This window comes from Schistocerca serialis, chromosome 1 (genome assembly GCF_023864345.2).
Source record: "Schistocerca serialis cubense isolate TAMUIC-IGC-003099 chromosome 1, iqSchSeri2.2, whole genome shotgun sequence".
NCBI classification, from domain to species: Eukaryota; Metazoa; Arthropoda; class Insecta; order Orthoptera; family Acrididae; genus Schistocerca; species Schistocerca serialis.
In genome coordinates, this window is record NC_064638.1 from 363,572,351 (window position 1) to 363,585,691 (window position 13,341).

General features: G+C 43.9%; 1 protein-coding gene across 1 annotated transcript in view; it reads left to right on the top strand.

The window, feature by feature from the left end:
* The window catches only part of LOC126470392 (probable ATP-dependent RNA helicase DDX47), a 50,734-nt gene extending 38,919 nt beyond the window's left edge, over positions 1-11,815 (top strand). Inside the window, exons 8-9 of the mRNA XM_050098238.1 lie at positions 11,322-11,450; positions 11,534-11,815. Coding sequence (XP_049954195.1) covers positions 11,322-11,450; positions 11,534-11,671 — 267 coding nt within the window. The 3' untranslated portion in view covers positions 11,672-11,815. The remainder of the gene's footprint in view (positions 1-11,321; positions 11,451-11,533) is intronic.
* Positions 11,816-13,341: the final 1,526 nt, after the last annotated feature.

Sequence of the window (13,341 nt, forward strand, 5' to 3'; positions counted from 1 at the left end):
TCACACACAGTTTCTGGGGCCATCTGCAAGAAGATCCTTACTATCTCTTACACATATTCAGAGTGAAGACAAATTTGCTCTCTTGGACTTCGCAGTGCGATTCCTCGCATCCTAACAATGAAAAAATGTCTCTCGCAAAATTTTGTCTTGGGCACATTGCTGGCAATAAATGAAAGTTAAAAATGGGCAATTTGGCAACACTGGAACCACATGCATGGTAACTACCTCTTTCACCATATAGGGGTAGTGCTGTGCTGATAGTGCAGGGATAGTGTTTCACATTAGCACGCAGGAGGCCAAGGGTTTGAGTCCGGGTAGAGGTGTATTTTCCATTAGTTGCCAATTTCATTCTGCCATATAACACGGTAGTACAATCATTTCTTAAGCCACATGTATCTGATATTTACATAGTTCATTGTTTTGTAATGGTAAACATAACAAAACTGTGGTCAGCAAGTCATTTTCCTGCACCTCCAAACATTGTGCAGCTCACTGGGTCGTACAGCTCTTGACTCTTCGCAGTGTTGCTGCATCCACAGATACAAGAGCATCATAAACATGCACCATCAATTTTTTTTTACATGACGGTGGAGTACAATACATGTACTCTTTCAGGTGTTCCCACAGGAAGAAATCCAGATGATTTAGGTCAGGCAAATGCGGAGGCCATTTAAATAGACCTCTCCCCAGTCGCACCCATTTCCCTGGAAATGCTACTTGTGAAATGTTATTTTTTAAATTACACGTTTTGCCTACCGGTGAAAGTGATGTTTCCTCATATCTGTCAATAATAATAATAATAATAATAATAATAATAATAATAATAATAATAATAATAATATGATGATAATAGTAACGCATGGGGATGCTAAACAGTGTGTTGAAAGACATAATTAATGATTCCATGGTGATAATACATGCAAATGGTAATGGAGCTTGGAAATTATTTGCAAAGCACGCTGCTAGTTCTGCTGGTGACATAAGCCCCCAACGAAGTGTAATGGGCCTGAAAGTGGCAAGAATAATGGGTGGTAATAATCGATGGGGTCACTGGGGGAGGGTACACAGGAAATATGTTTGGGATCTAGTGGATGCAGTTATGTGGAAAAATTCATGTCCACGACGTGCAATAGGCTTCTTTAAAGGCTGACCAATGAAAAAATTGTACTTCAGTTTCTGTGTTCATAGCATCAAGTCCAAATGTTTTGTAAAAGACTCACTGTAATTGCTGTATAATGATGAAGACACCAAATACTGTACCATGTAGACTATATTTAGCAAACAAAAACAAATACACCTTGACCTTCTGCATGCTAACCCAAAACACGATGCAGTGCACCAACTGCACAGTACTACCACATGCTGAAAGAGGTAGTTACCATACATGTGATTCCAGTGTTGCCAGACTGCCAATCTCGAATGTCCATTTACTGCTGGAAATATGCGCATGACAAAAGTTTGTGAGAGATGTTTTTGTGTTGTTAGTACACGAGGAATCGCACCATATTACAGGGTGATTAAAATTAAAATTTCAAACCGCTGTAAGAATAACACCACTGGCCAGAATGATGTCAAATTGCAATGAAATATTATCAGAGAAGGGGAAAGAAGAAAAATAAAGAGTTACAAAATGTAGCTATAGATGGTGCTGTAACCATCATAATTTAATAGTGGTCGTCTACAAATGACAAATGAACCGTACAGCAATGCCTAAGGTGTACAGTTTTATGTTAAAGGAACTGTACTACTCAGTGTGCATGGGTGTGCAGGTGTGATACTGTTAGTTACATAAGCCCATCTGCTACAGCACCCCCCTTCGGGTTCGGGGGTTAGAATAGGCCTGAGGTATTCCTGCCTATCATAAGAGGCAACTAAAAGGAGTCTCACACATTTCAACTTTTATGTGATGGTCCCCTGTAGGGTTTGACCTCCATCCTTCTAAACTTTCCCATACTGTGAGCCAATTGGGGAAGGGTGCCTTACATGGTGCATTGTGTCCATCATGCGCTGAGACCTCTCGCATCCTTTTGACGTGGATCTGCACTTCCGCTCATTCTCCAGCTGTTGGGTGAGGTCAGCCTCCTGGGTGCATTTTCCTCCATCTGCTATGCTGTATCGCTTTCTGCATTGACAATGATAATGGACTTCTTAGCTCATTTGCACCTGATATCCAGCACAGTAGCCAGTCCGTTGTGGTGGGCCACCATGTACCCTGTTGGTCGTAGCCCCCTGACTACACAGGGATCGCTCTGCTGATGCCTGTGCTGTTAACTTCCCACCTATGCCAAGGAGTAGATGCCCATCCCCCTGAGACATCAGGACTACCAGCAATGTCTATCCTGCCAGGTGGCCTTTGCTGCAGCTGGGTGGTGCCCATGGGGGGGGGGGGGGGGGGCCTCTGGTGGGAGTGGGTGGCATCAGGATGGATGACCCGTGATTAAGCGTAGTACATCACGTCTTGCTGGTGGTCAAACACCAGCAGTCTCCAAGCATTCACGGGCTCAATTCAGTGCATAGAAGTATGACCCCAAGCACTACTTGCTTGTGACAAGGTGGGGGATGTTTCTATTTCCATCATGCCCCATAAGAGCTTAAATATGGTCCAGGGTATCAAACAATGTGTCTCACTCAAACCTCCCTGATTTCAAGGGCCTAGGATAGAAAAACCATAGTAGATGTGACAATGAAAAATGCACCACATTGTAGAGCATCTCAAAGTATTTATATTCCCACTTCAGAAGTGTGTATCGTCGCCAGAATGCAGCATGGTTGCATGAAGTGAAAAATGGCGACTCCACAGCAGCGCGCGCAGGCAGTAGTGTGGTTTGCAGAAACAAAATCGCTGATTACTGTGCAAAGAAATTATTGTCGTGTGTATGAATGTGAGCCACCTGATGTGTAAACAATTAAGGAATGGTATAGAAAGTATCTGGCAACAGGAAGTGTTTTGCAACATTCTGGCGTTGCACATCACAGAGTTTCAGAAGAAACAGTGGAGGACATCGGACAAACATTTCTCAAAAGCTCACGTCAGTCAATTTGTCAAGCATCTAGGCAACTTGATGTACCTCGATCAACATTGCATCTTGTAGTTCACCAGCATCTTCGTATCTGTGCTTACAAAGTGCAAATTCTGCAACATCTGATGTCGAATGACAAACTACGCCGACAACAATTTACTGCGGATATGCTGCAGCATATTATTATGGATGCCAGCTTCCTGAAAAGATGTTTATTCTCAGATGAGGCAACATTTGATCTATCAGGACAGGTTAATAGGAATATTGTTCGGATTCGGAGTTTGCAAAATCCGCATGTTGTCATTGAACATGTTTGTGATAGCCCTAAACTAAACATCTGGTGCGGGCTAATGCATGACAGGATTGTTGCTGTGTTCTTCTTTGCGGAACAAACAGTGAATGAGTCAGTGTGTCTGGTCATGTTGGAGCAGTTTGTTTATCCTCAGATACAAGACTTGCAACACATCATCATTTTTCAAAAAGATGGAGGTCCAATGCATTGGTCAGCAGCTGTTCGCAAGTTCCTGGATCGGAAATTTCCCAGTTTTTGGTTCGGATGTGGAGGATCCATTGCCTGGCCACCCTGTTCATCCAATATTACGCCGCTTGATTTCTTCATGTGGGGATTTGTGAAGGACCGCTTGTATGCAACCAAAGTGGACGATATCCCTACGTTGCGACATCGTATCACTAATGCGATTGCAACAATAACAGAGGAAATGTTACAAAGTACTTCACAAGAAATTGAATATAGACTCAATATTCATGGTTCACATGTAGAGGTGTATTGATGATAAATAAACTCTGAGATGCTCTACAATATGGTGCATTTTTCATTGTCATATCTACGGTGGTTTTTCTTTCCTGGGTCTTTGAAATCAGGGAGGTTTGAGTGGGACACACTGTATTTCACAGGGATCTTCTTTTGTTGTCTGTTTATGAGCTGCATGCTAATTTAGAGCATCAAGGTGTTCATTTCATCCACCGGGGTCTGAGGGATAATCAGGTTGCCACCGGTGCTGTCATATTGGTCTTAAAGGGTGCACATTACCTGAGAAGGTAAAGGTGATGGTCTACTGCTGTGACGTGAAGCCATATATCCCTCCCCCAGTGCGGTAATTTATGTGCTGGAAGTTTGGTCACGTCTTCCCGCTGTCCTTCCAGCATCACCTGTCAGGATCGTGGACATCCTTCACATCCCAGTACTCCATCAACTGCAGAGAGCACCATTTGCCTTGTTCGTCAGACTGCAGGATTCTCCAGAAAGAAAGGAAAATAATACCAACTGACCTACACTGAGGCTGAAAGAAAATATGAGGGGCTACATCCTTTGTATATGGCGTCAATCTATGCTGCCGCTACGACAACGTTTCTACCATCTTCTATTCTGCCATTGACATGTGGCTCTGAGCCGTCAGACTCCACCTGCTCCCTTGATGGTGGGGGGGCCACTTCCCTCCCTGTTACTTCTGCACCACCTACTTCAGGAGCAACACCCTCCCAACCATCAGGGACGTCAGTCCCCACTTCTCAACTGGAGAAGCATATGTCTTCTTCGGCTCCTCTCACTAGGAAGGGGTCCCTTGGGTCACTCCCTTCCCAGGTTCTTACCAGTGGCATAGCTGACATCCACCAGTGGCTGAAGCAACCACAGGTAGCGGGTCGTAGGACTTCATGGTCCTCATCAGTCGCTGAGACTGAATCCGTGAAGCCCTCCCAGCTGGACACACCTAAGGAGCAGCAAGAGAAACCAAAAAAGATAAAGACCCCCAAGAACCAAGGCACTGTGGTGGCCCCCACACCATCTACAAGCTCTGCGTCTAAGGATGAAATGGAGATTCTGGCATCTGCTGAGGGCCTAGATCTCGCTGGGTCCTAAGACACAATGGATGTTGATTGCACAGGTACTCATCCAGGCAACAGGTGACTCTGTGGTGTAGACTGCCTCATTGAGTGTTTTATGCCTTCCCAGTTACACAATCACATAATTCTCCAGTGGAATTGTGGCAGTTTTTTCCACCACCCGGCTGAGCTATGTCAACTGTAAAGCTTAACACCTGCTTTCTGCATTGCCCTGCAGGAAACCTGGTTCCCGGCAACGCAGATCCCTGACCTTCATGGCTACAGGGGATATTACAAGACCCGTAGTGAATATAATAGTGTCAGGTGGAGTTTGCATCTATGTCCTGAACTGGGTATGTAGTTAACTTGTGCCCCTTCAAACTCCTCTTGAAGCTGTGGCTGTCAGGATACGGACGACAGACAACGCATGAAATAACTGTCTGCAACATATATCTCCCTCAAGATGGTGCAGTACCCCTGAACATATTGGCTGCACTGATTGAGCAACACGCTAAACCTTTCCTACTTCAGGGAGATTTTAACGCCCATAATCCCTTGTGGTATGGCACTGAGCTTACTGGCCGAGGTAGAGATGTCGAAAATTTACTGTCACAACTCGACCTCTGCCCCTTAAATACAGGTGTCCCCACACATTTCGGTGTGGCACATGGCACATACTCTGCCATTGATCTCTTGGTTTACCTTCTCCTATCTATCCGCTGGAGAGCACATAATGACCTGGGTGGTAGTGATCACTTCCCCATCTTCCTGTCACTCCCCTGGCCATGGATGCCTACCCAGATGGGCTTTAAACAAGGCAGACTGGGTAGCATTTGCCTCTGCTGTCACTGTTGAATCTCCCCCACATTGTACCATCAGTGTTGTGGTTGAGCAAGTCACTACAACAATCGTTTCTGCATTTCTCTTGGTCTTTAGGGTGCCCTCATTGGAAGACTGTCCCTTGGTGGTCGCTGGAAGTCACTGAGGCTATTAAAGATTGTTGGCAAGCTCTACAGTGACATAAGTGGTACCCTTCCCTAGAGCACCTAATAGCCTTTTAGCGGCTCCGTACCCGCATTCGCCAGCTTAAAAAATGACAGAAACAAGAGTGTTGGAAGAGGTATGTGTCAACCATTGGGTGCCATATGCCACCTTCCCAAGTCTGGTCGAAGATCGGAGGTCTTTTTGGGTACCAGACGCCAACTGGTGTCCCTGGTGTTAACATCAATGGTGTGTTATCTACCAGCGCAAACATGATTGCCGAACACTTTGCTGAGCACTACGCTCATACCTCTGCATTGGAGAACTACCCACCCAGCCTTTCACACCCTCATACATAGGATGGAAAGGAAAGACCTCTCGTTCACAAGCCATAGTGAACCCTATAACACCCCATTTACAGAGTGGGAGCTCCTCAGTGCCCTTGCACATTGCCCCGACACAGCGCCTGGGCCGAATCGAATCCACAGTCGATGATTAAACATCACTCGTCTGACTACAGGCGATATCTCCTCATCATCGTCAATCGATCTGGTGCGTGGCATCTTTCCAGCAATGGCGGGAGAGCACCATCATTCAGGTGCTCAAACCTGGTAAAAACCTGCTTGATGTGGCTAGCTATCAACCTCACCAATGTTCTTTGTTTGCTGCTGGAACGTATGGTGTACCGGCGGTTTGGTTGGGTCCTGGAGTCACATAGCCTACTGGCTCCATGTCAGGACATCTTCCGCCAGGGTCGCTCTACCACTGATAACCTTGTGTACCTCAAGTCTGCCATCTGAACAGCCTTTTTTAGATGCTAACATCTGGTTGCCATCTTTTTTGACTTGCGTAAAGCATACGACACGACTTGGCGACATCATATCCTTACCACATTGGATGAGTGGGATCTCCAGGGCCCGCTCCCAATTTTTATCCAAAACTTCCTGTTGCTCCATACTTTCCATATCCTATTTGGTGCCTCTCATACCTCCCCCTCCCCCCCCCCCCCCCTCTCCCCCATCCACCATATTCAGGAGAATGGTGTTCTGCAGGGCTTCTTATTGAGTGTCTCTCTGTTTTTAGTGGCCATTAACGGTCTAGCAGCAGCTGTAGGGCCATCGGTCTCACCTTCTCTGTATGCAGATGACTTCTGCATTTCATACTGCTCATTCAGTACTGGTGTCGCTGAGCAGCACCTGGGAGCCATTCACAAGGTGCAGTCGTGGGCTCTAGCCCACAGCTTCCAGTTTTCAGCTGCGAAGTTGTGAGTCATGCACTTCTGTCAACATCATACTGTTCATCCGGAAGCTGAACTTTACCTTAATGACGATCCACTCACTGTAGTTAGACATATCAATTCTTAGGACTGGTTTTTGACACCCTACTGACTTGGGTACCTCATCAACAACAACTTAAGCAGAAGTGCTGGCAGCATCTCAATGCCCACGACTGCCTGAGCAACACCAACTGAGGTGCAGTTTGCTCTATGCTGCTGCAGCTCTACAGAGCCCTTGTTCAATCCCGCCTTGGCTATGGAAGTGTGGTTTATGGTTCGGCAACGCCCTCAGCGTTGCGTTTACTGGACCCAGTGCATCACTGTGGCGTTCGCCTGACAACAGGAGCTTTTAGAATGAGTCTGGTGACCAGTGTCCTGGTGGAGGCCGGAGTCCCTCCATTGCAGATCCAGCGTGCACAACTGCTCACCAGTTACGTTGCACACATTAGTAGTTCTGCCGAGCATCCGAGTTACCGTCTCCTTTTCCCACCCGTGGTAGTTCATCTCCCATATTGGCGGCCCCAGTTATGGCCAAGATTGCGGTTTGCTTGCGGTCCCTTCCGTCTGAACTGGAGTCCTTCCCTTTACCACCTCTGCTTGAGGTCCATTCGCATAAACGTCTATGGTGTACACCTCGGCCGAAGCTTCGTCTGGACCTTTTTTATGCCCTGAGGACTCCATTAACCACGCCGCTCTCCGCTGTCATTTCCTCTCAATTCTTGACATGTTCCGGGGCTCTGAAATTGTGTATACCGATGGCTTGATGGCTGATGGTAACGTTGGCTTCGCCTACGTCCACAGAGGCCATATCGAACAGCATTCCTTGCCCACTGGCTGCAGTGTCTTCACTGCAGAGCTTGTGGCCATATCTCGTGCACTTCAGTACGTCCATTCCCATTCTGGTGAGACGTTTCTTCTCTTTTCTGACTCCCTGAGCAGCTTACAAGCTGTCGACCAGTGCTACCCTCGGCATCCTTTGGTAGTGACTATCCAGGAGTCCATCTCTGCCCTGGAACGGTCCAGTCATTCAGTGGTTTGTGTGGACTCCAGGACATGTCGGAATCCCAGGCAATGAACTTGCTGACAGGCTCGCCATATAGGCTACACGGAAGCCGCTTTTGGAGATGGGCATCTCTGAAACTGACCTGCGTTCTGTCTTACGCCACAATGTTTTTCGGCTTTGGGAGACGGAGTGGCATAACAGTACGCACAACAAACTGTGTGTCATTAAGGAGACTGTGAATGTGCAAAAGTCTTCCCTGCAGGCTTCTTGCAGGAAATCAGGTGTACTTTGTCTGCTCCGCATTGGCCATACGTGGCTAACACATCATTACCTCCTCCGTCGCGAAGACACACCTAAGTGTCATTGTGGCACACAAATGACAGTTGTCCACCTCTTGCTGGACTGCCCACTTTCAGCTGCTCCTCTGCGGCAGACTTTTAACTTTTCCAGCACCCTACCTTCGGTGTTGGGCGACAATGCCTCAATAGCAGCTTTAGTTTCACGTGTGTGTTTTTTTTTTTTTTTTTTTTTTTGAGGGCGTGTTTTATCGTTCGATCTAAGTTTTAGCGCATGTCCTTTGTCCCTCTGTGTCCTCCACCCTTGTGCTTTTAGGGTGGAGGTTTTAATGTGTTGCAGAGTGGCTGGCTTCTCCTTTTTATTCTCACGGTCAGCCAGCCTTGGTAATCTGCCTTCTTGTTTTAATCTCTTCTACCTCTTTCTTGCATCTCTCTGTGGTTCTCTTGTCCTCTTTTGTTCTTTGAAGTGTTTGCTGTCTTTGTCATTCTTGTCGTATTCCCTTCCTTTCGGTGTTGTGCTCTACCTCTCGTTTGTTTTCTTCTTTCCCCTGCATGATTATTTTAACAGGAACACCAACCACTACAGCAAGGTCATATCACATCAGCTGGGAAAAATCGGTTTTTAATTGTTTTGAGGCCAAAAACCACATAAAAAGCATCACTCACATCGGGTTTTAAATGTCCTGAGGCCAAAAACTGCATAAAAAGCATCAATCAAAATCAAATTGGATTATCAATTTCCGTGTGACTGCCACAAAACGTATCCAATATGCTGTTCACCATTTTCTGCAGCAAGTTGAAATAAAAAAACAGCATGTACCACAACTGATCAAAGTGTTTCTGGGATCACGTTCAGAATGTGTTGTGCAATATGTACCTTCAGTGCAGCTAAGTTTGCATTTGGAACACAGAACACAACACCTTTCAGATAGGCCCACAGCCAGAAGTCACGTATCAGGTGATCACGATGGCCAGGCTGTAGGGAAATGGCATCTGATAATTCTAGCATTTCCAAAATGCTGCTACAGCAGCTGCTTAACTGGATTTACAATGTGCGGAGGTGCACCATCTTGCATAAAAATGATCCCATTCACTCTGTTGGTGAGCTAGAATGACGTGGTTGTGCAAAAGTCACTCATAGCACTTACCGTTTGCGGTACAGGTAACAGGACCGGAGTCACTTGTCTCTTAAAAAATGGCCCTATGATAAATGATGCCGTAAACCCGCATTACACAGTGAGCTTTTCAGGATGAAGTGGTACGTGTTGATTTGTGTGTGGATTTTCTGTTGGCCATATTCGACAATTCTGTATATTGACATATCCTGTCAGATGGAAGAGGGCTTCGTCTGTCTACTGAATCTTCCAAGGTCAATCATTGTCCACTTCCATGTAAGCAAGAAATTCTAAAGCAGAGGTCTCCCTTGCTGGCAGGTCAACAGGAAGGAACTTGTGCACATGGGTAATTTTGAATGGATAGCAAAGAAGGATGTTTCGTAGGATTTTACACAGCATGCTCACGGGTGTGTCAAATTTTCGGGCAGTTCTCTGTGCACTACACCTTTGCACACCACCACTTGTCTCCTCATGCATTGCTGTGGCCACTGCTTCCTCTGACATCGAATCAATTCGTTTCCTCCCTCTACCAGGTTGCACACCAAAAGAACCCATCTTTTCGAATTTCCAAATCATTTTCTCCAGACCCAGGCAGTCATCGGACCAATGCCTTTTTTCAAACCCTTCAGAGTCCAGAACTTCTGCAGAGCGATATGTGCACTGTCATTATCCTTGTAATACAGCTTTACAAGTATAACATAACCCTGCATTGAGATAGTCATGGTGAACATCACAGATGCGAAAGTTGGAAAAGCTGTGTACTCGGCATGTTTATACCGATTTCAATGGGTCGTGCGCATGACAGGTGTTTCCATTTATGTATTCTGACACATACAGCGTCATCTATCGGTCAATTTTTTCCCTCTCTTCTTCTTCTGCCATAGTGTTTCCCCGTTCTCCGACAATATTATGTTGCAATTTGATTTCATTCCAACCAGTGGTCTTATTTCTACAGCATTTTGATAGTTTAACTTTAATTATAATCACCCTATATATCACCTCAGGATTTTCCTGCATGTATAACTTCTTAAATATGTTTCTGGCATGGTGATAACGTTTACTGGAAGTTTTCTGCTATTCATTGATGAGCTAAGATTCATAAGAGATGCAGAATAGAATTACAGTGGTTAAAAGATCTGTGCATTAATAACCCCATGCACCAGTAAAGCTTTCTCTTCACTTTGTAAACCACCCTTATTAAAAATTATATGCCAATACTCTACTTGCTTCAGACACTTTGCCCAAATTATCGGATAACTATCATAAAGCTGTTCCTCCACGATGGTGCTGCAGCATAGTATCCTCTGTATGTATGGAAATATTGTGATACCCAGGTCATTAATTTCGTGAAAGTAGTCCATCTGACGTTGGCCTTCTCATTTCCTGTACCTCCACAGAACTGTTATTCATTGTCTTTGGTCAGGACATTGTTCCATCAGTGTTTTTTCCTAATAACAAAAAGACATACATTTTTTAAGCATGATAATAAGTGTCATACTTTTGTGTAACACTGTTGCTTTTGGTTCCTGCTGCTCCATAATTTTGATAGTGTGAATATTTCTTAGTCTCTTTCTCCATATTCCTTCCACAGTGCTATAATAATTCTTGTGTTCTACTTCTTTGCTTTTCTATATATCACATCTCTAAATTACCAGTTGCCTTTGCTCTTTGTCACTGTTGGCTTTTGCAGAAGAAATTTCTGGCACCAAAAGATATTTAGTTTTTATGTTGTCACATTAGGTAAGCAAGCCTGTTGGAATAAAATTCTGTGATTTTAATACTTTCTAGTATGATGTTGAACTGTACCAGCGTATTGAACATTTGATTGGCAAGCAGCTTCCACTATTCAAGCTACAGGAAGATGAAGTAATGTTGTTGCAAGAAAGAGTGGCAGAAGCCCAGAGGATGGCAAAAATGGTAAATAATGATTTCTTTTTGTGTAAAAGTATATATTACATCCTTTACCATTTTGTTTTTAACTGTTTCTTTTCCTGTGACAGCAACTAAAGGACCTAGAAGAGAAGAAGGGTGGCAAGAACAAGAAGAGGAAAGCTGCTGTTGATGACAACGATGACACGGAAGAAGCACAAGGAGTTAGGAAAAGATTGAAAGGGAAGAAGATGAGGAAATACAGATGACACATTGTGAACAAATGAACTTTTTTATTATTTAAGTGCTGTTCACATGTTACTGTTATCTTGGTACTAATTTATGAAAAAGTAATGTGGAGAATTTAATATTTATTCACTGTTAAATGAAATGTAACATCTTCAAATCTATAACTGTTGTATTATTATGAACTTCAATACAACGTGTTCCTGTAAGACATGTTAGACAGAATTTAGTTGGGTAAGTAACAAGTATTACTTTAAACATCCCACACAATTGTATAGGGTTCGTATTTCAGTCAGACGCTCTAAGGGGAAACTGTGTTATTAGAGAGAGAGAGAGTGAGAGCGCTAGCTTTATGTATTCAAAATATTAATCAGGTACAGTTGGATGACTTGTGGTCTGTTTTGTATAAATAATCAATGTGTGGATTCATCTGTGCCAACAAATGCTAAAGCAGTGGGAATCACGATACCACACTACCCATGAGAATCTCGCAGAGGTATTGAAGACACTTAATTGTTGACACTGAGTACAGAACACATTTTGTTGCTGGGTTACTGTCTCAGAGCAAAGTGAAAAGTGATCATTTAACATGTAGCAATACAGCTGTGTAGAGAAGTGCGCCTAGTCACACAGCTTCCCTTGCATCTGCGTCTACATGGTCCTTGACACACACACTGTGCAAACCAGTGTGAAATAATAGAACAGAGGTCACTTTCCATTTCATCACACATTGTTTCTTCCCATTTCATTTGCCTATTGAGTCTGGGGGAAAATATCTATTTAAATGTGTCCGTGCCATCTGAAATTAGTTTCATTTTATCTTCACAATCCCTGCAAGAGCAACTTCTATGGGGATACAGTATAGAGCCTGTCCCTTGAAACTTGTAAATAGTGTTTTCTCGAGGTGTTTTGTTCCAATCTTCAAGAATTTGCCAGTTTATGGTTTTTGCATTTCTGTGATTCACCTGCACGATAAACAAATGTGATCATTAGTGATGCCCTTCGTTTTATGCATTCCATATTTGTTGTTAGTCCTGTTTGGTATGAATCCCACACAAAAGAGCAATATTCTACGATGGGCTGCATGAGTGTTTTCCAAGCGATCATGTTTGTAGGTGACTTTTCCTGTATTTTACCAATGAAACCGCAGTACATTGACAGTAATGTCTGTTGTGTGCTTACGAGATAATTGAAGGTGTGAGGACTACAAGTGACCATTATAGATAAGTCATTTTGGACACAAAGCAGTCTGGGATCAGAGACAAGAGACCATCACACAGGTTTCATGAAGGGTTATAATTTTTGAAAATTAGTTAATCTGATTTATCATTTTCTATTTTTTGATATAATATCAGGATGAAAATTTAAAATATACAGATGTACTACATGAAGTAGATGTGGGTAGACACTGACAAAATGTTATCTCAGTGTGCGTAGTCGTATCAGTTGCTCTTCAGACAGATTGCATTAACAGTGTTGCAGGTGGAATCTTCATAGGTTTAACTGCTTCTGGCTCAGTAATATTTAAAATTAACTGGAAAATTTGTGGCAACATTTGTCACTGTTTGAAAAATTGCTGTGGATAATTTTTGTGACGGTTTTAGAACTGGTGAAAGTATCAGAGCTTGGACAGCCTACATTCCAAACATCCATCTATGCCTTTTCTTCCTTCTTGTCATTAAACAAAATTTTT